The sequence below is a fragment of the Oryzias latipes genome, chromosome 9 (genome assembly GCF_053564925.1).
Source record: "Oryzias latipes strain Hd-rR chromosome 9, Olatipes_Hd-rR_3.1".
NCBI classification, from domain to species: Eukaryota; Metazoa; Chordata; class Actinopteri; order Beloniformes; family Adrianichthyidae; genus Oryzias; species Oryzias latipes.
In genome coordinates, this window is record NC_136245.1 from 4,368,356 (window position 1) to 4,393,007 (window position 24,652).

The window sequence follows — 24,652 nt, forward strand, 5'->3', positions numbered from 1 at the left end:
TTTGGGAGGAGAACCCCAGAAAACCATCCTTTTTTTTCTTTTCTTTTTTTTTTAATTGATGCAGAACAAAGTGACATACAGCAAAAGAACAAGGAACAATAAACTGTACATCAAATGTTCAAAATAAACGCCAAGGGATATACAAGCAAGAAAATAAACTTATATTAAATTATACAGCTGAGCAAGGTGACACGTTTTAATAGCTTTTTTGTTTGTACTGGGGGAAATGGAATGTAAGTAACATCTAACAAGGGCTAGTAAATCAAGAAAATTAGGAGCTTTATTGCTGAATTTAGATTTGTGAATATAATACTTGGTTAATAAAATCAGAAGATTTATTAAATAAATTGAAATAAAAATGTCTTATAATTAACGCAACCAAATAAGATGTTTTTCCATGTTAAGGTAAAATGTGGATAAATTTGAGTTTTAATCAAGTTTGTTAATTTGTCCCACATTTTTTCTGTGTACTTGCAGGTCCAAAAAATATGCACCAACGTTTCCTCAGACTGAGAACAGAAAGAACAGTTTTTATCAATATCCCTTTTTAGCCTTTGCATATCCTGATTTGTTGGATAAAACCTATGAATGATCTTGAACGAAACCTCTTTCACTTTGTTGTTTAGAAGATATTTGTTTGGCAGAAGCCAAACCTTTTCCCAACACATTTGACCATGAAGTGAAGTCCAGAAAGTTATGGCCGGGGATTCAGTTTTTAGCTCCTGCTGGAATAGTCTTCGGATGGCTTTGTTTTGATTTCTCAAAGCAGAGAAGCAGAGTTTTCCGACAGCAGTGTCCGTCACATGAAGCTGTGGTTGGAGAGCAGATGGAGATCCTTTATAAAGATAGGTGAGGTTGAGGGAAACGGCATCAAAAACAACCGAAAAGTCCTTCACAGAAACAGGGCTCTGGTAGAACTGAAGGAATTCGGTGTAAGTGTAAAGTTGCCCAGGAAACCATCCACCACCTCATTAGAAGCAAACCCAGGCGTTGCAGGGACGTCAGATACGGGCATGTGGAGGCCACACCCACTACTGAGCCTCATTTTGACTGGTTTCAAAGACATTACATTGAAGTTTGATTAGTTTTTCCACTTTAATTTTGAGTATGATCCTACATCCAAACCTTCACAGGCTAATCCATTTATTTTACATCAACCTCAAGCAATGATTCACCCTGATGAAAGGCGTTGTTGGAGAAAAGACCACCTGATTTTTACTACGTCCAGCTGGACGTGACATCTACCAGAGGCTGGGGGTTTGAGGATCCTGCTCAGTACTCTTAACATTCCTAGACCTGCGCTTTTCTAGACTGAGATGTCTGAGGTTTTTCCAGGGATCTGCTGGAAAGAGGGGTTACCGTCCCAGGAGCTCTGATCACCAAAGACCAGATGTTTTCTGGTCTGCATTAATCACATCCATTTCTTTTTGATAATTATCTTCAGTAAAGTGTTTTCAGAGGGCCTTGTCTCTGAAAGCATCTTCCCAACATGTTAAAAAATTGTATTGTGTTGTAAAGAAAGTATCACATTTTTAGTCACTTTTATTGTAGAAACCTAAGCCACCATCTTTTAGAAAACATCACGTTTGAATCCATTATTTTGAAGTATACAGAACATGTTTTTTTATTTCTGTTTTCAAAAAGTTAAAGCTTTTCTGGTTTGGATTCATTCAGAAGAATGAAGTTATACAGCTTCAGTTTTCCAAAACTAGGCGAGCAAAAGTTCAAAACATCTCTGTTTAGAATTTATGTCAGTTTTCAATCCTTATGTGTCAGCTTGCAATCTCAACACTTCATGATGTATTCTTTGTAGTCAAGACTTCTGCTGAATTTTGGTCATGAGCAGAAGTTTCAGTTCTGCTTTAATCAGACATAAGCTGGTCTTTACATTTGACTTTGAGTAAAGTGGGTCAGTAAAAAGTAAAGCTTAACACGAGGATAACACAGGGGGAGATTAGAGGAGGTTGAGCTTAACAAACATTTATTCATTACCAACAGTAAAACAAACATTTCTGGTGCAAGTGTGCCCAAACATCCCCGTTTTCCATGTGTCGGCGCAGAGATCTGCAGGGCGGCAGAACAGCTGCAGCAGAGTTGAAACCCTCCGTTTAACGGACTGAAAAGTTCAAAGAAATCTTCATCCAATGATTGGTCAGCCGCTCAGTTCCAGACGCAGTTTTTTTTTTTAAACAAATGGGAAACAGGCCGGTCTGACTGAAGGCCGGGGTTGGCATCATTACATCAACCGTGAATGAATCAGCGACAGTAGTGATGTGTTTAAGTTGGCCTCTCCGGCGTGGAGAAAGGAACGTCCACTTTCATCTACAAGTCCTTCGGCTCCGCCCTTTATGGACCTGAGGTGCCTCTGAAAATGGCCTCAATCTGTTCCAGCGTCTTTCCTTTGGTCTCAGGGATGAAGAATACAGTGAAGAGGATGTTGACGACGCAGGTAGACGAGAAGAGCCAGAAGGTTCCTGCACTGGTCAGAGACATCTGCAAGAACCACAGAACAGACATGAGGTCTCAGAGGGACAGAGCTATAAACCATTTACCCTTCAATCAATACAAGCCTTATTTAGAGAATCTGTATCAACAAGGCCGAGCAAAGTTTGCTCAGAACGGATGTTTATCCAACCTGTGTTATGATGATCTAGTCCAGAACAGGTTTAGTTTAAATGTTCTGCACCATTTGCTTGATCAATAGAGATTTCATTGAAAACACTTCGATGTAATCTGCCGTCCTTAGCATCCAATTGAAGTATTTTAGGTTTATCTGCTTTATCTGGACAGAACTGAATTATAAAAATCAAGTATTTAAGCTGATTTTGTGCAAAGGTTTAAGTAGTGAACCAGTACGTTATAAATAAACTGAATCTAATACAACTCTTATTACGTTCACACCAGAAAATCGAGTTTGGAAGGAAAAAAAAAAAGATATTGGGGACATTTGATTTCTTTTTGCCGTATCGCCCACCTCCATCTCTCCTGCATCTGCAGACTTCATACTTTCTTGTGTTGGGCATAAACCAAGCATTGGTGTTAAAGCTGCACTGATAAGCATGTATGCAGCCGATGGTCTGAGTTTATGCACCTTTAATTCAGACACTGTTTTATTTAAGGGGGAATGTGGGCCAGATTTGGGCTTTCTATTTTATTTTATTTTTTAAGAGGGCCTATATCATGCTTTTGTGAAGTCTTTCAGCGTAAACTATATCCATATATAAATATCTTACCTTTGGTACACTATACATTTATAAAATGACTTTTTAATGAAATCCGAGTTATTTTCGCAGCTGTACTCCTACCCGGAAGTAAGACGACTCGATCTCTGAGGCTCCGCCTTTTGCTCCTAGTGGGTGCCGCCCATTTCATGATGTCAACCTAGAGCTGGCTGTGTCTGTTTCGCCCACGAAAACAACTTCCAAACGTTTGCAAAGATGGATGTTCATAAAGTGCATATTAAATGAAAGTCTTTGTCCGATCGCTATCTTCACTGAGAAAGTGGGCGTGTCTTTTAGCCTGGGGGCGGGGCTGGCAGCACCGACTCTTCCTGGAAGTGGCGGTTTCTCACTTTGTGACATCACAATGTGACAACCCTTTCATTTTCGCAGATTGGGAGGGGCTGGTGCTCAGAGGGCAGGTTTTTAGAGGAATACTCGGAGGGGCATGAATGGATCAAACTTTACAATACACTTAAAATCTCAAAATGTTGATTTTTCCATGATATAGGCCCTTTAAATAGAACTAAAACAAATTTCTCTTCCAATTTCATTAGAAGGAATGTCTTGAAGTTGAGTCATGGGAACTGGATTAAAAAAAATCCTCTTCTTTGCAACTTTTCGCCACTCATTGAAGGAATCAAATGTGAGAAACAACTTTTGATATTGACCACCAGGATCAGCAAGAATCCAACATAAAAGCTGCAGAACCTTTGGTTTTTGCAATGAAGAACTTACCAACATGTCCTGGAAGGTTTTAGTGACAACAAAGGCCATGCCCCAGTTGGAGAGGACCACCATGGCACTGGCAAAACCTCTGGCTTTGGCGGGGAAAATCTCTGACATGATCAGCCACGGGATCGGACCCCAGCCGATGGCAAACCCTGAAAAGAAGTGGCGTCAAAACGCGGTTTCAATTTCAACCAATAAAGTCTAAGGAAGCCCCCACATTCTGTTCCTGAATTTGAAGCAAAGCAGGAAGTACTAACTTTTGCAGTTCCTCAAACGACCACAGGAGGAGCAATTTTCAATTGACAATAAATTCTGTGTTTTCTCTCCATGATAACTGTGGGAGAGGGGCTTTCAGCGTGTTTCCCAGGGACACTGCCATGTGACGGAGGTATCCGGAAATGAAACCATTAACCTCATGACTGGGACATGACTGCTTTAACTTCGATCCCTAGCGGCCGACACCTACATCTAACGTCCAAGTGTTTGAGACCCACCTGAGATGAAGACAGCCATGCTGGCCAGTGCCAGCCAGGACAGATCTGGCTGTTCAGCGGTGACACTCGTAGAGTCAGTGACAGCGCTGCCAAGTTTGGACATCAAGTGAAAGTAGACCCCCAACGCCACAGTGCTGATTGTCATGGCAACACCTTGAAATGAAAGAATCAAGTGAGGCTCGTCGGAATAACAGCTCTAAACGCTGCAAACTGATGAGGTCAGCACACCTGAGATTATGAGGAGGATCTTCCTGCCCGCTTTGTCCATAATTAGTGCCGCCACTGCAGTGAAGACCACCTGGATCAGACCCACAATCACGGAGGCCAGGTCGCTCTCCTGCAAAACATCCACACTTCATTTTTAGACGAGAACATAAAGATTTATGACCGTGTTCCTCTCCACTTATGTTCCAATAAATGTATACATTAGTGATCAATCGCATGCAGAACATTTACCTTATAATGTGTTATGTTATTGTTTTGTTTCAATAAATCTAAATATTTTAAAGTACAATACAAACCCAGCTTTGGTGACTAAGACTCTCCAGACTTTTGAGTTTTATCTCAATAATCGACATTCTTCTCTAAACCTTTATAAACCGTTTCTACATTCGTCTTTCGGTCATTTTCAGCCCTTTCCCTTTCTCAGTCATGGTGGTGAATGTTTTCTGCACCACAGATACTAAACCACAAAAGATAGGAAGCATTTTTGAAAAGCTTTTTTTTTTACTGAAAGAGCATTTAATGTCAGATACGCTTTAATGTTTTAAGTTCAGTCTAATTCCATGATCTGATGATGAGAATGAGCTCATTTATTCAACAAATACTGGGGGGTGGGGGTAAATCTTCGTGGTGGGTTTAGTGCCACAACTACTGAATCAATCGGATTTTAATTCACAATAAACTATTTCAATGAAACAGGATGAAATTAAATTTAAATTTCTATGTCTAAATGTGTGTTTGATTTTAAACAATAGTTTTCAAATATTTAACTGAACAAAAAGGTAAAACTGTCTTAGAGTCTTCAATTTAAAATCTGAAAAAAGCTAATTTTTTGTTTAATATAAGTTTTGATAATTAATTGATAGATTAGAGGCATCAATATGGTATTTTCCAGGTATTAATTGGTTTAATGATTTACCAAAACATTCATAAGATAAAACAATGTCTATGGGTTTTATTAAAAATGTAATAATCTGGTTTTTGAATGAATGATCGGAGTTTAAACCAACTCAAGTTTTTGGTAACATTTATTTAACCAATAAACTAAAGGATCTAAAGGCCAAATGGACAAATATGACTTTAGTATTTCATTAAAGTGCAACAAGATTTTGAAAAATTCAAAAATAAAAGAAAAGCTGACTGTGGGTCTGTTTATATTTTAAACAGACGGACTGTTACGAGACATTTTCCGAAACGCCAACCTAAACGTCTACAAAGATCCGTTACCTCAAAGTGAGCCTGTTCAAAAATATTCTCAGCGTAGAACATGATGGCGTTGATCCCAGTCATCTGCTGAAACACCATCAGCATGACGCCGATTATGAGGGGTTTGTAGACACCAGGGTCCTTCAGGTCAGATATGTGGAAACTGGTCCCCTGAGGAGACGGAGCACAGCCCATCAGCCTCAGCCATGAACACGCCTTACCCCGTGAGGTTATGAGTCATCATCTCACCTGGCTGTCACTGGCATCCTCCATGCGGGCGCACTCCCATTCAACAGGAGCGTCAGGTCCTCGCAGGAAACGCAGCGCCTCCTCCGCCTCCCGCCTCTTGCCCTGAGACAGCAGGAAGCGGGGCGTCTCGGGCATGAAGCACATGAGGACCATCATAAGCGTCGGAGGGACGGAGCAGCAGATGGCCAGCCAGCGCCAATCCATGAAGAGACCTGCCACACATGCACGTCAAAACTCAAAAAACAGGATTTCCATTGGAGGGGGACATCAAATGTCTGACCACTGCGTTTCACAATGAAGAAAAAAATTGGCATCAATCTAAAACTGCTACTGGTTTGTTGTGGAAAAAAGGAAAAGGCCGACTTGGCTGCCCAACTACACTCTCCGTAGCATTGATGAACTCATCTGGCTCCGGTTAGGTTGCACAAAGAGCCACTCCAATGATAACATGGTCTTGTGGCCTTTATCTCATGGAGGACAAATGATAAAGAAAATTAAGTTTAAAATTACATTTCTGACCGTTTCTTTGTTCATATCATTGTAAGTCAAAAGCAGACAAAAAACATGTTTCTTGAAAAAGATTATAATAACAATAATTGATACTTTAATTAAACCCACAATGGGAAATTCTTCTCCGCATTTGACCCATTGCCTGGGGGAGCGGTGGGCTGCAGCTGAACGGGAGGCAGTACGGTTAGGGTTAAGGACCCCCACTGGGTGATGCTAATTGCTCGCCATTAATATGGTAATTTCCCCCAGTGCCATTGTTTATTGCCCTCCAGGAATCGAACCCTAGATTCCTGTGTGGCAGCCCTTTACCTTACCAACAGAGCTACCCAGCCGCTTAATGTATATCATTACCATTATTATAATACATTATTGTTATGATATAATTATTATTAATTAATATTAATAATTAATAATAATGATTATTACTATGTATTAATATATATTTGTGACGTCGAAAATATGCTGGGCGGGCCACAGTCTCCCTGCTCCTCTTCATTCTGATGCATTAAACAGATCCAGGAACGTCTTTGTTTCCTCGTCTGAGCTGCAATCTGGATCTAAACTGTACAGCTGGATAGCCTCAATATTGCTCGCCATTTTTGTTGCATCGCTAATGTTTGGTTGGAGGTGTGAGGGGCTGTAAGCTAGTGGGAAAAGAGTTTTTGTGACAGGGAGGGGAAGGGGTCGCAACATACCAATGGTTCCACCCACAACTCAGAGACAAATTTCTAACAAACTACGGCTGCTCTGCAGAAACTAAGTCCTGGAGAACAACACAAGTAATTTGATTTGGGCTAAAAACCGCATCAACCTAATTAAAAGACCACTGGGAACCCTTTTACAATAGATCTAAAGACTCTTGTAGAGAGTCTTTAAACCAGGTCAACTGTACATGAGCCAATATAACCTATATAACCGCACTGAGGCCAGCTTGCAGAGGTTTTCCAAAGCAGAACCGTGTTCTAACACAGCACGTCTCTGGTGTGTCACTACAGGACCAGGGAGGGACTTTCAATGCTACAATGTCAGTTAAATATGTGACACTACAGGACCAATGTCAGATCTTTGAACTGGCTAACTCAGTACCAAATCACACACAGACTTCCCTGTACTTCTGTAGTTTTAGTGCAATGACCAGCATGTGCCAGATGGTGGCGTACTCCCTCTGTAAAGGAACAGTTGATCTTTACTGTGATGTCTGTTTTTGGTACATCCAAACAACAGACCTTGGCAACATACAACTGCTGTCATGTCAAAAATTGGGGGTTGGAATGGCACGGTAAAATGTGTTGTCAAGGAAAGTATAGTAACCCCTACGATTATAGCTAAGTGCTACCTTAAAAAATATCACGCACACATGGGCCATAAAGTCCTGAAATATCCTGCCAACAAACTAAGAGATTGAACAAGTCAGGCAGGGGCAGCTGGTTTATTGGGAAGAACTGGTTGAACTAGTTAAACATTCAGTCATGAGTTTTTAATAGGAAGTGCAAAAATAAAGAGGTAGGTATGGAAAAGGCTGGAAACAAGTGATTAATGGGCCTGAACATCTATTACATAAAGACAACCAACCCCTAAACGACTATGTAGTGCAGGACTATCCAGTGCCGTAGATTTTGACGCAATTCATACACATTCTCACTTTTAAATATTAATATTTTACAATCCACTGTGTTCTGATGATGAAAACTTGGATGATTAATAAAAAATAAATGTATATAAAAGGCAATCCATTTGCATTCTGCATTCACCAATCAAGTTGGCATTGATGGACACTACATTTTTGGGAAAACTCCAGTGCACTGGATTTTGGAATCGTGGATTAGGACAGGCCTAAAAAACGGCAAACACAAGTTCTACAAAATGGCAGACCCCAAGAAATTCTGACAAAGCCAAAGGTAAAGAGAGAAGACAGTCAAACAAGTAGTTCACCTGACAGTTGGAGATTTTCTGACTCACAAGGATTAAATGAAAAACCTAAGGGAAAGTCCAGTCTCAGCTTTGCCAGTAATGCCGTTATGTGAATCCAAAGGACATAAAAGAATTGTCCACACAGACAACAGCCTGATTCATGAGCAGCTTCCAACTCTGAGCTGGCTTGTTTCAGGGACTTAAAAGCATTTTCACTGATTTGATTCTGGACAGAAATATCCCCCCCTTCATTTCTCCTTTCACAATTATCTGCCTCATTTTTCAGGAATTTGCTAAAAATGACATCACATTTTACAAATTAGTCATTTAGGCAACGTTAGCACTGCAGGGCTTAATGCTCAATTCAGATTTTTTGAAAAAATCCGATTTTTTTTGCAAGGCCGTTCACATTTTCATTAAAATGCGAACTTTTGTGATCTCCTGTGAAATGACCCGCATGTGCAGAAGAGTATATAGGGGGAAGTAGCTAACGTTAACAATGGATGTCAACAACAGTGTTGTCAACAGCGGATCTCTTTTTGCATTATTAAATTCATTTTCACAAAGGAGCCAGCACAATAACAATCTTCTCATTTTAAGAAGGCATTGGAGCCGGGATCGTCTGTACCCACAGTTGTGGAATGGGGATGTGTATGTGTTGGGGCCGAAAAAAAGAAAAAGTGCTGGGGCCGCGCGCTTGTGTGTGAGAGAGAGAAGAACGCATGCAGCGCAGCATGGGGAATACTGCCTACTGAACGTGCTCTCTCCTCTCTGAGGGGCAGTGAGAGGGGCAGTGGGGGTGCGCATTCATGTTTGCTAGGGAGGAAGGAGAACGATTATAAAAGAAGGTTTCCCCCAGCAGAACTGCTGTTGACTCTTTATTAACCCTCTCTGGAGAATCTGAGGGTCCGAACAGGGAAGTGAACCCCAAAGGAGGATCCGCCTTCGGTCCCCCGCGCTTCTGTCCACGGTCGGAAAGGGAATAAAAAGTCACCCCTGGAAAGGTTCAACACCCCGCTCGGCCATTTCGCTGGAAATTTTTAAAAAAAATGCCCGGTTGCGATAAGAGTCCTCAAGTTTGGCCTGAATGGAGCCGTCACCCCGAACATGAATCCAATCGGTGACCTCGCTTCCCTTCCAATGACTGGTCTCAGCAGCATCGTCCGCCGTGGTTGATTATTATGTTCTCGTTCCCGCCTGCTTCAACTTCTTATTTTACAAAGATGTGCTCTTATAATCATAGTGGGGTATTACCAAATGAAATGATGATCTTGATTCATTGACAGTCATTTTTCACGTTTCAGCTGATCCTGTTAAGGGTCGCCACAGCAACTCAGCTTTCATGGATTTAAACAGTTGATTTGGAGATTTTTTACGCCGGATGCCCTTCTTCACACAACACTGTTTTCAAGGCACGGGGAGACCCAGATAAGCTGTAGCTCAAGGGGTCTTGCCTAAAGACCCACACTGGATTGCACGCGTCAGGAACCCAGGTTTCCTGTGTGACAGTCTTCCACCCAGTCAACTGAGCCACCATAGGGATATTTATCATGATGCAATGGTCAGATAACAACAGCTACATATTTTAAGTGTATGTACTCTGCCATGGAGCATGGTTTTAAATATGCCCAAATTTAAGTTCTTTGAGTCGTTTAGTGTTGTATAATGTTAATTCCTCACAAAAAACAACCCTAAAACGGTATTTTGATCCATTCACGCGTTTCTGAGTATTCCTCTAAAAACCTGCTCCCTGAGCACCAGCCCCTCCCAATCCACAAAAACAAGCAGGTTCTCACATTGTGACGTCACAAAGTGAGGAACCGCCCCTTCCAGGAAGAGTCTGAGCTGCCAGCTATGTCCCCCAAGGCTAACACACACACACCCACTTTTACGGAGCTAGCGGTGATCGGCTAAACGCTTTCATTTGCTATGCACAACATGCACATAGATCTTTGTAAAAGTTTGGATGTTGTTTGTTTTTGTGGGTGAAATGCAGACACGCTGCCGAGGCCGACTCTAGGATGACGTCACTAGTAGAAAAAGGTGGGGCCTCAGAGATAGAGTGGTCTTACTAGGAAAATGAGCTGCAAAAATAACTGGCATTTCATTTAAAAAAACATTTTTTTTAATATGCCAAAGGTAATATATTATATATGTGGATTAATGATTCTCTGAAAGACTTAAGAATTGCATGATATGGGTCTTTTAGGAAGAGCTTCAGGGACTTTGGGTCAAAAACAGGTGGTCGAAGAGTTTAAGATTATTCTAAGCTATTGTAAGTTTTGTCTCAAACTGCATTTCTCTCTTCTGTTTATTCGTACTTTGTTCAGCTTTTCCTGACAGCCAATCAGGTTCGAGTACTATGAAGTGACGGGGCTGCATCCGTGCTGCTCGGCTGCCCTGAGCATCATAGGGGGCAGAATAACAGGAGGCAGCATGACTGTCTGAACAAATATGACTGGTATGCGGTTAACTAGATTAGAGAGCAGCAGCCTGCAGGAGGAGGGATCTGACCACCTCTGACGATGATGAGGTCTCCTCATGAGAGTGTCGGAGCAGTTGGGTAACATCAGATTAAACACTGCAGACCTGGCCGATGGAGTTAACGAAAAAAAAAAAAAAGAACAGACTACAGCTCTTTCAACCCAATACTGCCAATTCGTCTTAAATTACAGAATAAAGTTTCAAAGTTGTAGAAAACGACGACTTACCTAAAAAATACACCAGTAGAATGCCGAGCACCACCATGAGCTGCACGCAGGAGCCCAGCGTTCCCCGCACCTTCTCATGAGCCATCTCAGAGATGTACAGCTGTGCAAGGACAGACACTAATGTCAATCGGATACAGCTGACGGAGAGTCTGTGCTTCAGAGGACTCAAATGAGCACGTCTCTGAACTCTAGGTGGTTACATCAGATATGTAGGGGTGACAGTTGCCCCTTCAAATGAGAGTTACCGGAACAACCAGAGACGTGACCCCGCTGGCCATGCCGGTGAGAACTCTGCCCACGTAGAGCATCAAGATGTTCTGCGCTGCAATGATCATGGTGAAGCCACAGACGAAGGGCAGAGCGCACAGCATCAGGCTGAGCTTCCTGCCGATCCTCCCCACCATCCAGCCCCCCACCAGCCCCCCAGCTGCTGCTCCCAGCGTCACGATGGACTGAAAAGAAAAAAGAAAGAAGAACAAGCAACGAACACATTAGATCCAAAGATCCAATGGAGACTTGAGCAAAGATAATACTTTTAGCAGCCCCCACTGGTCCTCTTCACAGCCAAAAAAAAAAGGGGGGGGGGGGGTAAGAAAAGAGCTTATTTGGGGGGGGGATAGATAAACTAAAATAAAATAAAATGACAAATACATCACAAGCTCCCTGCTCCGCTCCGTTCTGATCATCCACTGTCAGACAAATGGATCCATGAACGTCTTTGTTTTCTCACCCGAGCTGGGATCTGGATCTAAACTCTACGGCTTTATGGCTTCGATATTGCTCGCCATTTTTATTGCACCGCGAATGTTAGGGCGGTGGTGTGAGGGGCTGTAAGATAGCTGTAGAGAGCTCTCAGCGAACAGGAAGAGGAAGGTGGGGCAGGTTGATCCATGCAATTGAGTCCCGCCCACAACTCAGAGTTTCTAATGAACTACAGCTGCTCTGCAGAAACTATGGCCTAAAAAACAACACAGTTTTTTTTTGTTTTTGGCTAAAAATGACATAATTCTAACAGCAAAAACCACTGGGAACGCTTTGAAAATAGTTGAAAGGATGATTTAATGATAACTTAAGTGGATATAACTGCTCTAAAACTAGAATGAAAAAGAAAACCCACCAATTGTCTTTTGTAATTTTAAGAGTACCAGTTTTATTTAAAAATGTTTTTGTTCAATGTTTTGGAAACTGGTGGTAGACTGGTGAACAAAGTACTCAGTGTTTCCAAACAGAATTGTTGTTTCCTGTGAAACCTTTGAACGTTTTAAAAAAAATCCTGGTGTTTTTCTACATAAAGACAACTGAGCACCTTTTTCTGGACCGAGTCTGATTCTCAGAGCTATATACTTTATTCCTTTAACTCAGTTTGTATTTTATCACCCTTTTTTCTGTTTAACACTACAGCAAAAATGTGCTTGTGCAGCACACAGAAATGCTGAGAAGAGACTAAAAATGATCCTCCAGACACAGAAATGAATGGTCCCAGCGGGCATCTCACCCCAAACCAGGAGGCCTGCACGTCGTCCAGCCGCAGCCGGGGGTCAGAGATCCTGGTGAGCTCCGGGATGGCAGGGGAGCTGTATCCCAACACGAATCCGAAGCTCATGGGGCCCAGGACGGAGGCGAAGGTGGCCAGGTAGAGCTTCGCATTCTTTACCTTACTGTGGAGAGAAAAGGAAGTTTGGAACAACTCAGAAGTTGTGCAGCTTATGAAATTTAAATAGTTCCTAATTTAGTCTGTAGAAGTATTTAGTTATTTTCTGCACTACACACTAATATCCTATTTGCTATATACTCATACTCAAGTATACTTAATAAAATAATCTTCATCTACTACTTTTGACTAGTTTTTACATGTATTTTTGGGACAACTTGTGGATAAATGTCTTTATCCCCAAATAAAAAATGTTATTTCTAATAATTGATTTCTTTCAATTGAAAAAAAAAAATTTTTTTTAACCCCAGCGTGCAGGATTTCTGACATTTCTCAGAAGTCTTGGTCGTTTTGGAGAAACTAATCTCAAACTGGAAACATTTTGAACACTTCCCTCCGTGAAGCTCGCAGGTATGCGCAGCAGTAACGTCATCCCGATCACATGATCTGAGGCTGGACTGCAGCCGTGGCAGAACCAGGTGCTCACAGCCGGAAAAATCAAGCGCACCTGTTGGAGCGCGAACTCCGTGATGCTCGCGTGGACCCACCTCAGATACGCGTCCTGCTCGGATATAAGCCCCGCGGGGGTCTCGTCGCCGCTCTCGGCGTCCAGCAGCCTCCGTCTCTCGCTGTCCATACCGGCGGCCGCGCTGCCTGCTCCTTCCCGGATTCAGCTCTGTCATGGACCGCTGGATATGGGCGAGGCTGGAACACAAAGTACCGAAGGAGCACGAGCCGCTTTGAGAGCACGAAGCGGGTCGGAAGTCGAACCAGGACCAGAACGAGGCACGTTGGACGGCGCTCCTTCAGTAGCTCCCAGCCCGGACCCACAGCCGCGGCAGACAGACCAACCTCTGCCTCTGCAGCTGCGCGCAGATCCGCTTTGTCAACAGCGAGGTCACCTGACCGCCGCGTGCGCCAGCTGAATCCGGCACGCGTTGCTTTCAAAATAAAAGTCCATCCAATAGATTTTTTTCATTTTGTTTTATTCTTTTACACCAAGACCATCTGTGATCTTGACTACATTGAAATTTTCAGCTTTTTCAGAGCACCTTTAAATTTTCTGCTTTGTTTGTTAGTTGAAAACTAGTGGGGAATGCCTAAAATCCTTAAAAAATCTGTGCCTTTAAAACTGTAAACTGTCGCAAATCATCAGCCAGAAGCCAGGATTTCAAGAATACTGTAGACTTCCAAGTCCTAAAGCCTATTTGTTGCTATGTTAAAATTGTTCATAGTTTAGTTAAATAATATTTATGTTTTCACCTTACTCTTTTCCCCAAAGGCCAATCATTTATGCTAATTATTACAAAAATACATTCTTAAGTTAAGTAGGTTGATTCATTTGCAAATCATGAAAAATCTCTTTCATATTTTGTAAATATTGTAGAACCCTTGTGTTTTTTAAAGATATAAACAAAAACAAAAAACTGTAAAACCGAAGTTTAAAAAAAGTCATGTTTGCAGTTTCGTATGGTTTAAAATTGTGCCCTTGGTTCCTGTTATGGTGACATAAATGCTTCTTTTTTAAAACTTCAATCGGCTCAGATTCTGGATGAATATCGTCAGTAAAGTTTCAATATATGAAGAACAAACTGTCATAATGTCAATATGAAATTCCTTTTTTGTCTGGATCTAAATAGAAAATAAAATAAAATAAAAAACGAAAGTTCAAGGCGTCCTGTTTTAACAAAAAGATCTTACGGTTGTCTGATTTCAAGACTTCCAAGATTTGATTCAAGCTTAATTTGTAATAAAGTTATAGAGGTAAAAAAAACTGAAAATATCAGCTTTTACGTTTGTGCCAATTAGTGGTCAGATTGTTGTGTTTTTTAAAGTAAACACATTTCAATGACAAAACACAGCATTTCTATCTTAGAATGGTGCTCTGCTCATAATTATTTCAGGTTTTGGAAGACAGCAAATTTTCTGCAAAAAGTATTTTCTTTGTTTCAAAAACATCATTAAGTCTTCACTAAAAGGCAGTACGCCACCCAGAAGTAAATATCTGTTATCTGAAGGAAAGACATTGATTTATTTATATAACCTTTAATCAATTTGAACAATCAGTATAATCAGCAGATGATTTACTCAAATTCCTGACAGAACAACCCAAAGTCAGGACACCCTCCCTGCACAACTTTCATAACTGCACAGGTCAGTGTTGTGTAAAAGCATTTTATAATCTGGATAGTTAAAATAAATTAGCATTTTTAAAAGGGGGTGTCTTAAGTGGGCTTTTTTCTTCAAATCTTTGCACCATATGTTTGATTTATTAAAGCATATAGACTACTAAAACAAAGACGGAGCCACTAGCCTGTCACCGTTAGGAGTACAACCACTTTTCTTTCCCTGTTAAGGGACTCCGTCTGAACTACTGGCAGTGGATGCATAGTTCCATAGTTCGATGCGGGGCGTGGGTGACGGCTCACGTGCAACTCTGTCACGCTGTCCGCAGGACCACTGAGCAGACCGTCATTGCTGAGAAGGGCCGTGTCTGGCTCCCGGACAATGGGTCTGGCTGTCCACCTTTGATGTCCAGTTGTGTCTTCCAAGCAACAAGCTCAGTCCCAGGTACGTGGGTCTGCTTCAAATAGTCAAGCAAGGCTCAGGGTTATGAGTTTCCCTTATGAAAGAGAAGAACCACACAGGAAATGTGAATTTTTCTCAGACTTCTGCTGAAGGAGAAGCCCGTCTGTCACAGCACAAGCTGTCACAGAGGAGTTCTGCCCTCCCAGTGGATCCAGTCTGGTTTTATTGGTGGCCGGGGTTGAAAACATGAAAGTGGGTCATTCAATCAGGCAGAACAGGAACATCATATCTTGTATAGTCAGCACCAAGCATGTCAGTGTTTTCTTACTGAAGGATAGAACTAAGACAATCATGTTATGGTGATAATAGCGTGTAAGCAAAGGACAATTACGTGAACTCTAACACAAGTCACTCTTGTCTCATGTCACCTTCGCTTGCCACCCACCTTCCAAATCTTCTTGTTGAAGCCCGCTGGCTGACCTGGGGACGGGGGGTCAGGAGCTTCCAATGTGTCCACTCCCCGCTTGATCGTTGGTAACAAGGAAGCCTATCTGGTCAAGAAACTACTGGATTCCCGGCGAGGACAGCTGCAGTATTTCGCGGATTGGGAGGGGTACGTTTATGGGTCCACTCCAATGTCATTCTCGACCCATTCCTCATCTCGGACTTCCATCCGAGTTCTATCCCTCAAAGGCGGCTGCGGGACCTCATGGCAAACTCTGGTGCCAAGAGGGTCCTAGATCAAAATTCATTTTCATCAAAATACTGTGAATATCATTTTTGAAGCTGACAGGAGCCTGAAAGCTGGTGGAAATTTGAATGTGGGCCACATTTGGCCCATTGGCCAGACTTTGGACATTCCTAAGCTACAAAGATGGGCAGAAGCATGAAGGATCTTTCCCAAGGACTCACAATGGATGAAGCTCACCAAGTCCCCTGAGAGACAAATCCTGGTTTCCCATGCTGCACTCCTACACCCAGTCAACTGAGCCATCCAGACGCTAAAGCTGGGCTGTTGTGAAACTCTTCAGATTCTTATGTGCCCTAAACCCAGGTCAGAACCATACTTAACAGAGTCTCTGCAGGTCTGATGTTTGTCTCCACAGCTGCTCAGATGAAGCGCAGGCAATGACGAGGGCAGAGCATGAGTCTGCTTCTCCAACGCTGTCACACCTTTTCTGTGTCTCAGCCTCCGCTGTGTGCGAGTCAGGCCGAGGCCTTCCTGCAGCTCTGTGACTTCCATTCAGCAGCAGTTTTTTTTTTTTTGCAAATATCTTTTTATTGTTTTTAAACACAGGAACAAAGTTAGAAGCAGTGAAACAGCATATATTGAACAAAAATCCAAAGAAAATGAAAAATTAGTACAAGAAGGTACGTAAAGTTGTCAGGTTGAAATTTTCCTCCTAACCAGGATATTGATCACAGAGTTAACAATATGTCATAACCTTTTCTTGTTTTGTACAAAAACCATTTTTCCCAGTCCTTCAGAAATCTTTCTTCCTTCATTCTTAGTTTGTATGTAAGTCTCTCCATTGTTTGGATTTCTTCCACAATATACATCCATTGTTTGTGTGTTGGGGCTTCAGCCTTCTGCCAGTTCTTAGTTATGGCTTTCTTTGCTGCCACAAGAAGAACTTTTACTAGGTTTTGGTCCGTTTTATGTACTGTTCCCTCTAAGTAACCCAGATACATCACAAGACAGGTTTGGGGTATCTTATACCTGAGTGTTTCACATATAGCAGAGTGGATGGTGTCCCAGAAGGGCTTTATTTTCTCACATTCCCAAAAAATATGTGTATGATTTGAGTCCTCATCCATGCAAGTTCTCCAGCAGAGTTGCTGAGTTTTAATTAGTTTGCCCTTGATTTGTGGTGTTATAAAATATCTTATTTGATTTTTCCAGGCAAATTCTCGCCATTTTAGTGACTGCGTAGTGGTTTGGTGAACTTTCCACATATCATCCCACTTCTCCTCTGAGATTTTCTCTCTCAAATCCTTTTCCCATTTTGCTTTGACATATAGAGTTGAACCCATTTTTGATTCCATAAGGTGCTTATATAGAACTGATATAATCTTGGGAATATTTTCACTGTAGGCCTGTATAAATGTCTTAATTATTGGGTGTACTTTGTGTTCCTCTGTTTTGATTTGCTTTTCATAGTAGTCTCGCATTTGCATATATCTGAATAGGTCCTGATTTATTAGACCATATGTGTCCTTAAGTTCCTGAAATTCTCTCATTTCACCTTTCTTTATCATTGTGCACATGGCCGTAATACCCTTGTCAGCCCATTGTTTAAATCTGTGATCAAATTGTGCAGGTCTAAATTTGTCGTCATATGCTGTCCATTTCAACAATCTGATTTCTTTACCTAATTTTAATTGTTTTATAACATAATACCAGTTCTCAAGAGTAAATAATGTTATTGGATTTAGATCTAAATGCTCTTTAGCAGTGGCTGGGACCCCGTTTTCCCCCATACATGTTTGAATTGGGAATTTGGGTGTAAAAAGTTCTATATCTTTCCATCGGGCAACATACTCTGTATTACACCAGTATACTAAACGATGTATTTGGGCAGCTCTAAAGTATTCTTTTAGATTAGGTAAGGCTCTTCCCCCCTTAATATTGGGTAGTTGTAAAGTGTGGTATCGTATTCTTGGTCGTTTTCCTTCCCATATAAATCTTGATATAAGTTTATCCCATTTTTGGAATTGGGATTGTGGGATCTCTACTGGTAAAGCTAGAAAGAGGTAAAGGAGGCGTGGTAGTATATTCATTTTTATAACATGTATTCTTTCACTTAATCCTAGAGTGTATGTGGACCATCTTTCTATGTCTTTTCTGATATTGATATTTATACGTTCATAGTTATTCTGATAAAGTTTTCCTGGGTCTTTAGGTATATTCACCCCCAGGTACTCAAGTGATTTGGCATCCCATTTTATCTTCCAATCCTTTAAACCTTGATTTGCAACGCAATTAAACATGAGTGTCTGAGTTTTATTTATATTTATTTTGTATCCTGAGCTTTGACCAAATCTATCAAAGCAGCAGTTTTTTTACAATGGATCTCCTCTCTGCTGCCTCGTCTACATAGTTACGTACATATCTGATTGGTCAAACATGGATTTATTTGATTCGTTAAATTCTTCAAGCTTACTTCATTAGATTGTTTCAGCACATTTAAGGTAACCATTTATGGCAATCTTTGCCGTCTTTTGCGATATCTATATTGCAGAGCTTGATATTGTGACAACGATAAATTTGCGATTTATTGTGCAGGCCTAGTTAAAACCATGAATAACTGTGTAATTCCTGTTTGTTCTGCTGTTGTTTGGATTGAGCCGCTTCATTTGTAATCTTGCATGAACAGGCAAACATGAAATGTTGATGTTTCTGCTTTTTGTGTATCCTTAGGGTCAGTGTTTATTTGACAGAGGCCTTTTCCTTGTGACTGCAGGCTTTCAGCTGCGCTGCTCAAGTAAAGCCGGGCTTCAACAAATAGTTTGCATGACTGAATGAAATGTTTCACATGTTAGTCTGAATGCATAAGTATGCTTGAGTGAACGGTAGTTGTATTTTGTACATGCTGACATGTTTGTATGTGAACATTTTTGGAGCCAACAGGTAGGTTTATGTCATTTGAGTGTCTGTGGACAGGCCCCGCCCCTTTTAGATGTGCTGTCTGACAGTAATGATTATAAACTTCCAGAAACTTGTTGCGTTATGTTTTCTGATTTTACCCCCCGCCTTCTATAATCACCCTCCTACCCCCCCATTCTTCCATCTTCTTCTTTTCCATCCGCTCAAACAAAAAATGGTCATAAACATAATAATAAAGTTTTGTCTAAATTACAAAAGGGGTTTATTCAAATATGTACCTTGTGTATCACAAGATTCATAACTCCATGCAGTAACAATAAAATATGTCCAAGACAAAAGGCCTTCAGCTCTCATCTGTTTGCTCAGCTGTTGGACAAGACAAGTAAAAAAAACAGGTAGATGTTGAGAGGAGTTAAAAAAGACTGACAGAAGTAAAGTGGGGATTTGGAATCATCTGTTGGCCTGAGAGCAGCCTGATAATATTGTTACAACTCAGCTCTTGCATCACTTGCAGAGGGGGGGCGTACTTCAAACAGTCTCAGAGAGGGTGTGATAGACAGATAAACACACCCCTCAAAATCATTTCGGGCATCAATTCCACTATATTGGAGGGCTGACAACGTGAACAGTCTACAAAATGAGCCTCACTTCCCTCAACAGCTTTCTCACACATGGTACAAGATTTCACATTTCCCAGGACTCTTAGTGGCCATGGGTGGGGCTGACCCCCAGGTCGCCACAATATGATTCCTAAAAGAACTTACTGAGTTTGTTATTGCACTCCTTGTCTTCTAGAATGTTGTCAGCAAGGATTAGTTAACGAAAGCTCCAGTTTGGGGAACGAATTACTCAAAAAGGAGTTAATACAATGTTATTGTGCAGCATTTTGACACAAACTTTAACCCTAGAATAAAAGTATGATAGTTTTGGGCTCAGAATGTCTTTATGGACAGCATCATCTTTCCTTTTACCTCCTGACAAATCCAACCCCTCTTCATCGTCTGCAGAAACCATGAAAAATTCTTTTGACAGTTAAAGTTTTTCTGTTTTGATAAACCTGTGAAAATCAGTTCCAGTTTGAAATTCCTTCCTTAGTTTGATGAGGCACAACACCAGCCACATACCAGAAACAGGAGGTTGTTGTGATGGCAACGAGATACCAGTTACTTGTAGTGAAGTTCATCTCCATAGATCTATACTGAGCTGTGAGAGGATGTCTGTGTTGCACGAGAAGAGCCATAAGGGAACGAACACAGGCTAAAGAGCCAGGATGAGAGACTCTGTCTTGTCTTTGAGAGGAACCTCCAGCAGCAAAAGGTGGGATCAGTGTTTGTAGGTGTCATGACTTGCTAGGCGAGACAGACCCAGACCCTGGAACTCAGAAGGAAAACACAGGTGAGTCATGAGGTGAGTAATAAAGTTTAATATTGTCCGACGTGGCTTGGAGTTGTGGGGGAGCAGGAAGCTGGATGATGACTCGTGGCGTGACAGGAGGTTCGTCAATAGCTCGTGGCGTGACAGGATGAATCCGTGAGGTCCTTCTGCTCAGGAAGTCTGGAAACTCAGGTGACCACTCATGAGTAGTATGTCCTGATGACAAGGCATAAAACGAAGTTAGGCGAGATCATAAACGCATGAACAAGAAGAACTTGGTGACCAGGCTAAGCAACATTTGCTTAGAGGATGTTGATAGAGAAATACAGAGAAGGTCGGAGAAAGCTGCACTGTCTTTGTAGATCTGGAGAAAGCTTACAACAGGGTGCCCAGAGAGGAACTGTGGTATTGTATGAAGAAGTCTGGAGTGACACAGAAGTCTGTTAGAGCAGTGTAGGACATGTATGAGGGCTGTAAGACAGTGGCGAGGTGAGATGTAGGGGCGACAGAGGAATTTAGAGTGGAGGTGGGGTTACACCAGGGATCAACTCTGAGCCCCTTCCTATTTGAAATAGTGATAGACAGGCTGACAGAGAAGGTTAGACAGCAATCACCATGGACTATGATGTTTGCAGACAATATTAGAGATTTGTAGCGAGAGCAGGAAACAGGAAAACAGGAAAGAGAGGACTGAAGGTTAGCCGCAGTAAGATGGAGTACATGTGTGCGAATGAGAGGCACCCAACTGGAAGGGTGAGGTTCCGGGGAGAAGGAACAAAGGAGGTGGAGGATTTGAAGCTTCTATCATCAGTGGCCCAGAGTATTGCAGAGTGTGGAAAAAAAGTGAAGAAGAGAGTGCAGGCAGGTTGGAAAGGGTGGAGAAAAGTGTCAGGTGTGATGGAAGAGTTTCAGCTCAAATGAAAGGAAAAGTGTAGAAAACTGTGGTGAGAGCAGCCATGTTGTTCAGCCTAGAGACAGTGGCACTGAGGAAAAGACAGGAAGCAGAGCTGGAGGTAGCAGGGATGAAGATGCTGAGGTTCTCTTTGGGAGTGAGCAGGATGGATCAGGAATGTTAGATGGAGGTTTTGAATATAAAGTCAGAGAGGCCAGTCTGAGATGGTGCAGACATGTCCATAGGAGAGACAATGAATTGATTGGTCTAAAGCAGGGGTCGGGAACCTATGGCTCGCGAGCCATATATGGCTCTTTTGATGGTCACATGTGGCTCGCAGACAAATCTTCATTTTTTTTTTTTCATCAGACCAGTCCTTCTCGGGCGCGATGCGATGCCAGAGGCGCGCAGTAGTAGCGGTGCTTGGAGAGAAGGATCTGCGCCAGCATTATCACTTTACTATTATCTATTATTTCACAGAGTTTGTACCAGCTGGAAACTTGTGAATTGACGTGCCTAAAACTGCGCGCTCCCGTCTCTGAGAAAGAGCGCGCAGATGCGGGGACGGGATGTGTGAGGGAGAAAGCAGAGGGTGGGGGTGAGGTGTTGTGGGGACAGCAGGTGAATCGCGCAGGGATTGTAAAAACGTAAAACCTGCTGCCCGTCACTCACTGCAGCGTGTGAGTGTGTGTTTGGCTCCGCGTCTGTGTGAGCAGTCTGTCTCACATCTAAAGAACATTCATACCAACCTAAGATCACGTTTAAAGTCTCAACGCCTGCATGAAGCAGAAACTCACCACGTATCAACCAGACTAGACCATCAGCAAAACTACCACGAGAAATACTCATCATTTATTAGCAACAGCATAACGATATTATTAAAAAGAATCCACAGACTTATTGTACTTTAGAAGTGTTGAAATTACATCAAATGCACACATTCACTTGTATATTTAGTTTTAAACATATTGTCGCGGCTTGAGTTTAACTGGGTGGCTGTTGGGCCGTGTTATAAGTTCTGGAGTTCAATGAACGCATCATGCAGTGATCTGATTGGCCCTCAGTTCTGTCGCTCAGCCTGTTGTTAGGTAGTTTGGACCAATGGGGTTCAGCTATGGGCCGAATAAGGGAAATGGGAGGGCTGGAGCGGGAGCAGGGGAATATAAAGTTGGGAGAAGCGCTCTCGTCTCGGCGGGAGAGATCCAGGAGTTGCTGAATTAATTTACGGCATTTGTTACAGCCAGCATTAACCAGAATAAAGAACCTTAAAAGAGGTTAAGTCTCAGTGTGGGAAAAGGACACCACATTATTGTATGGCTCTTTCGAAATTACATTTCAAAATATGTGGCGTTTATGGCTCTCTTGGCCAAAAAGGTTCCCGACCCCTGGTCTAAAGCCAATAAATAAAAGCCAATAAAAGTCTTAAGCTGCCAGACAGAAGGAAGACCAAAGAGGAGGTTTATGGATGGAGTGAAGGCAGACATGAGGTACTGGTGTTACAGTAGAGGATGCAGAAGACAGGGTTAGATGGCAACCCATGAAGGATATGCCAAAAGGAAAAGAAGAAAGAAAGGATCTGAAGATGTTCTTGCTCTCAGCTGTACGATCAGACTCAAGGCTGACTTCTGCTCTCTTTTGGCGCTGCGTTTGAAGGTATAACTTATATTTTTCCTGTATCCTATTGCCACAGCAGTTTTATTTAGTGTTTCATATTTAGCAGGTAACATTTTACTGAGATAAACTGATTTGTTTTGTAACAACAGATCTTCAGACATGCAAATTTTCTCTGCCAAAAAACAAGACCAGAAAAGTCATGACCAGTTTCCTGTGCGGGTGCACGTGAGGGTGCACGTGAGGATGCTGACAGCAGAAGCTGCTCACTGAAAACGCTGATGTGTGCTGAAGCACCAAAAACAACCGAAACAGGCGGAAAGTGTAGGTAAAAAATGTCCCGTCACTGATATAGTTCTACATTTCACAAAAGAAGTTCAAGGCAGCCAAAAGACAAAAGGACATGCATTAACTGTAGAGCTCAGAATTTAGACAACAGAAAGTATAAATATGGTACTAAATGTTATGGGGAATAAATAAAAAAGATATTAAAAAGAGCAACAAAAATGCTGCCAAAAGCAATGACACTACCTGGACCAGGGGTCTGCAACCTGAGGCTCCGGAGCCACATGTGGCTCATCTTGTAATTCCTACCAATACTATCAATTTGAATAAATAATAGGTTTGCAGTTTTGGTTTGATTAAGTTAAAATTCAATCCTTTTTTATGTTTAGATAGATAGAGCAAACTATTTAAAATATTCTTTTTTTAATTTTTCCATTGCATTTAATTTTACCATTTACTGTTACCATTGGAGAGGCCTGTGTGCTTTTTACCATTACTTAAAAATGCCCACAGGTCAGATAACAGAGAAATTTGATAGTAATAGATTTCATCTACTGTCACAGTGGTTTATTATTCAAATGCACTCAAAGCACTAAATCTGATCTTCTGCTGCACAACAAGTTGCTGTTCAGAGGCAACATTCTTAAAAGTATGTAACAGCATTTATATGCTCTGTTTATTTTTCTAAAAATTGGATTGTTCGTCATTATGTCTTTAATCGATAGAGAAAGGAGAAATAGGATGACAGCACATAAGTCATAACGATAGAAAATGCCATGTATGACTCTCTTTCATTTCTAATCCAAGTAAATCACGGCTTGGGTTTATTTCCCTTTGTTTCTATTTTTGTCATGTTTTGAGTTTCTGTTTCCTGTTTTATTTTGAAGGGTTCCTGTTTTGTGTTAGTTCTAGTTTTACTTCCTGGTCCCAATCTGTCCTGATTTGTCTGTTCTGTTGTATTTTAAGTCCTGTCTTTGCCTTCTTCCTGTGCCCTCCATACATCCTCATTCCCTGTTTGTATCTCTAGTTGTAGTTGTTAGTTGGGCATGTTTTCTTTCTAGGATTAACCACTTTGGTTGACTTGGAACCTCCTACCTCCTCATCCTTGCGTTTGGGTCATAACCCCCCCCCTTCAGGACAGCAGGAGGATCCTATTGGACACATTTTGTGTATTGTATTTTTAAAAGGAACATATATGTGCTGCTGTAAAAAATACAATAAATTAAACTTGTTATCGATAGAGAAATATAACTCTTAGATAATTTATTGAATTTTGAATACTTAAAAGCTATTCTATATAAATTAATGGCGACAAAGACGGTGTATTTTTTTAAATGGTGAACTTTGTGGCTTTCACTGGGTTTTGTCTGCAAGAAACTGGGCCAAATGGCTCTTTCAGTGTGAAAGGTTGCAGACCACTGACCCGGACAAATACGATGCTAAATTAGCA

General features: G+C 41.6%; 1 protein-coding gene across 1 annotated transcript; it reads right to left on the bottom strand.

The window, feature by feature from the left end:
* Window positions 1-1,964: 1,964 nt before the first annotated feature.
* Window positions 1,965-13,850, bottom strand: slc2a8 (solute carrier family 2 member 8). Its single transcript, XM_004072805.5, has 10 exons — window positions 13,453-13,850; window positions 12,749-12,911; window positions 11,499-11,705; window positions 11,254-11,353; window positions 6,122-6,333; window positions 5,894-6,043; window positions 4,673-4,781; window positions 4,445-4,597; window positions 3,957-4,102; window positions 1,965-2,493 (listed from the first exon to the last, which is right to left on the bottom strand). The coding sequence occupies exons 1-10, from the start codon at window positions 13,539-13,541 to the stop codon at window positions 2,347-2,349; spliced, it is 1,476 nt and encodes a 491-aa protein (XP_004072853.1). The 5' UTR covers window positions 13,542-13,850; the 3' UTR covers window positions 1,965-2,346.
* Window positions 13,851-24,652: the final 10,802 nt, after the last annotated feature.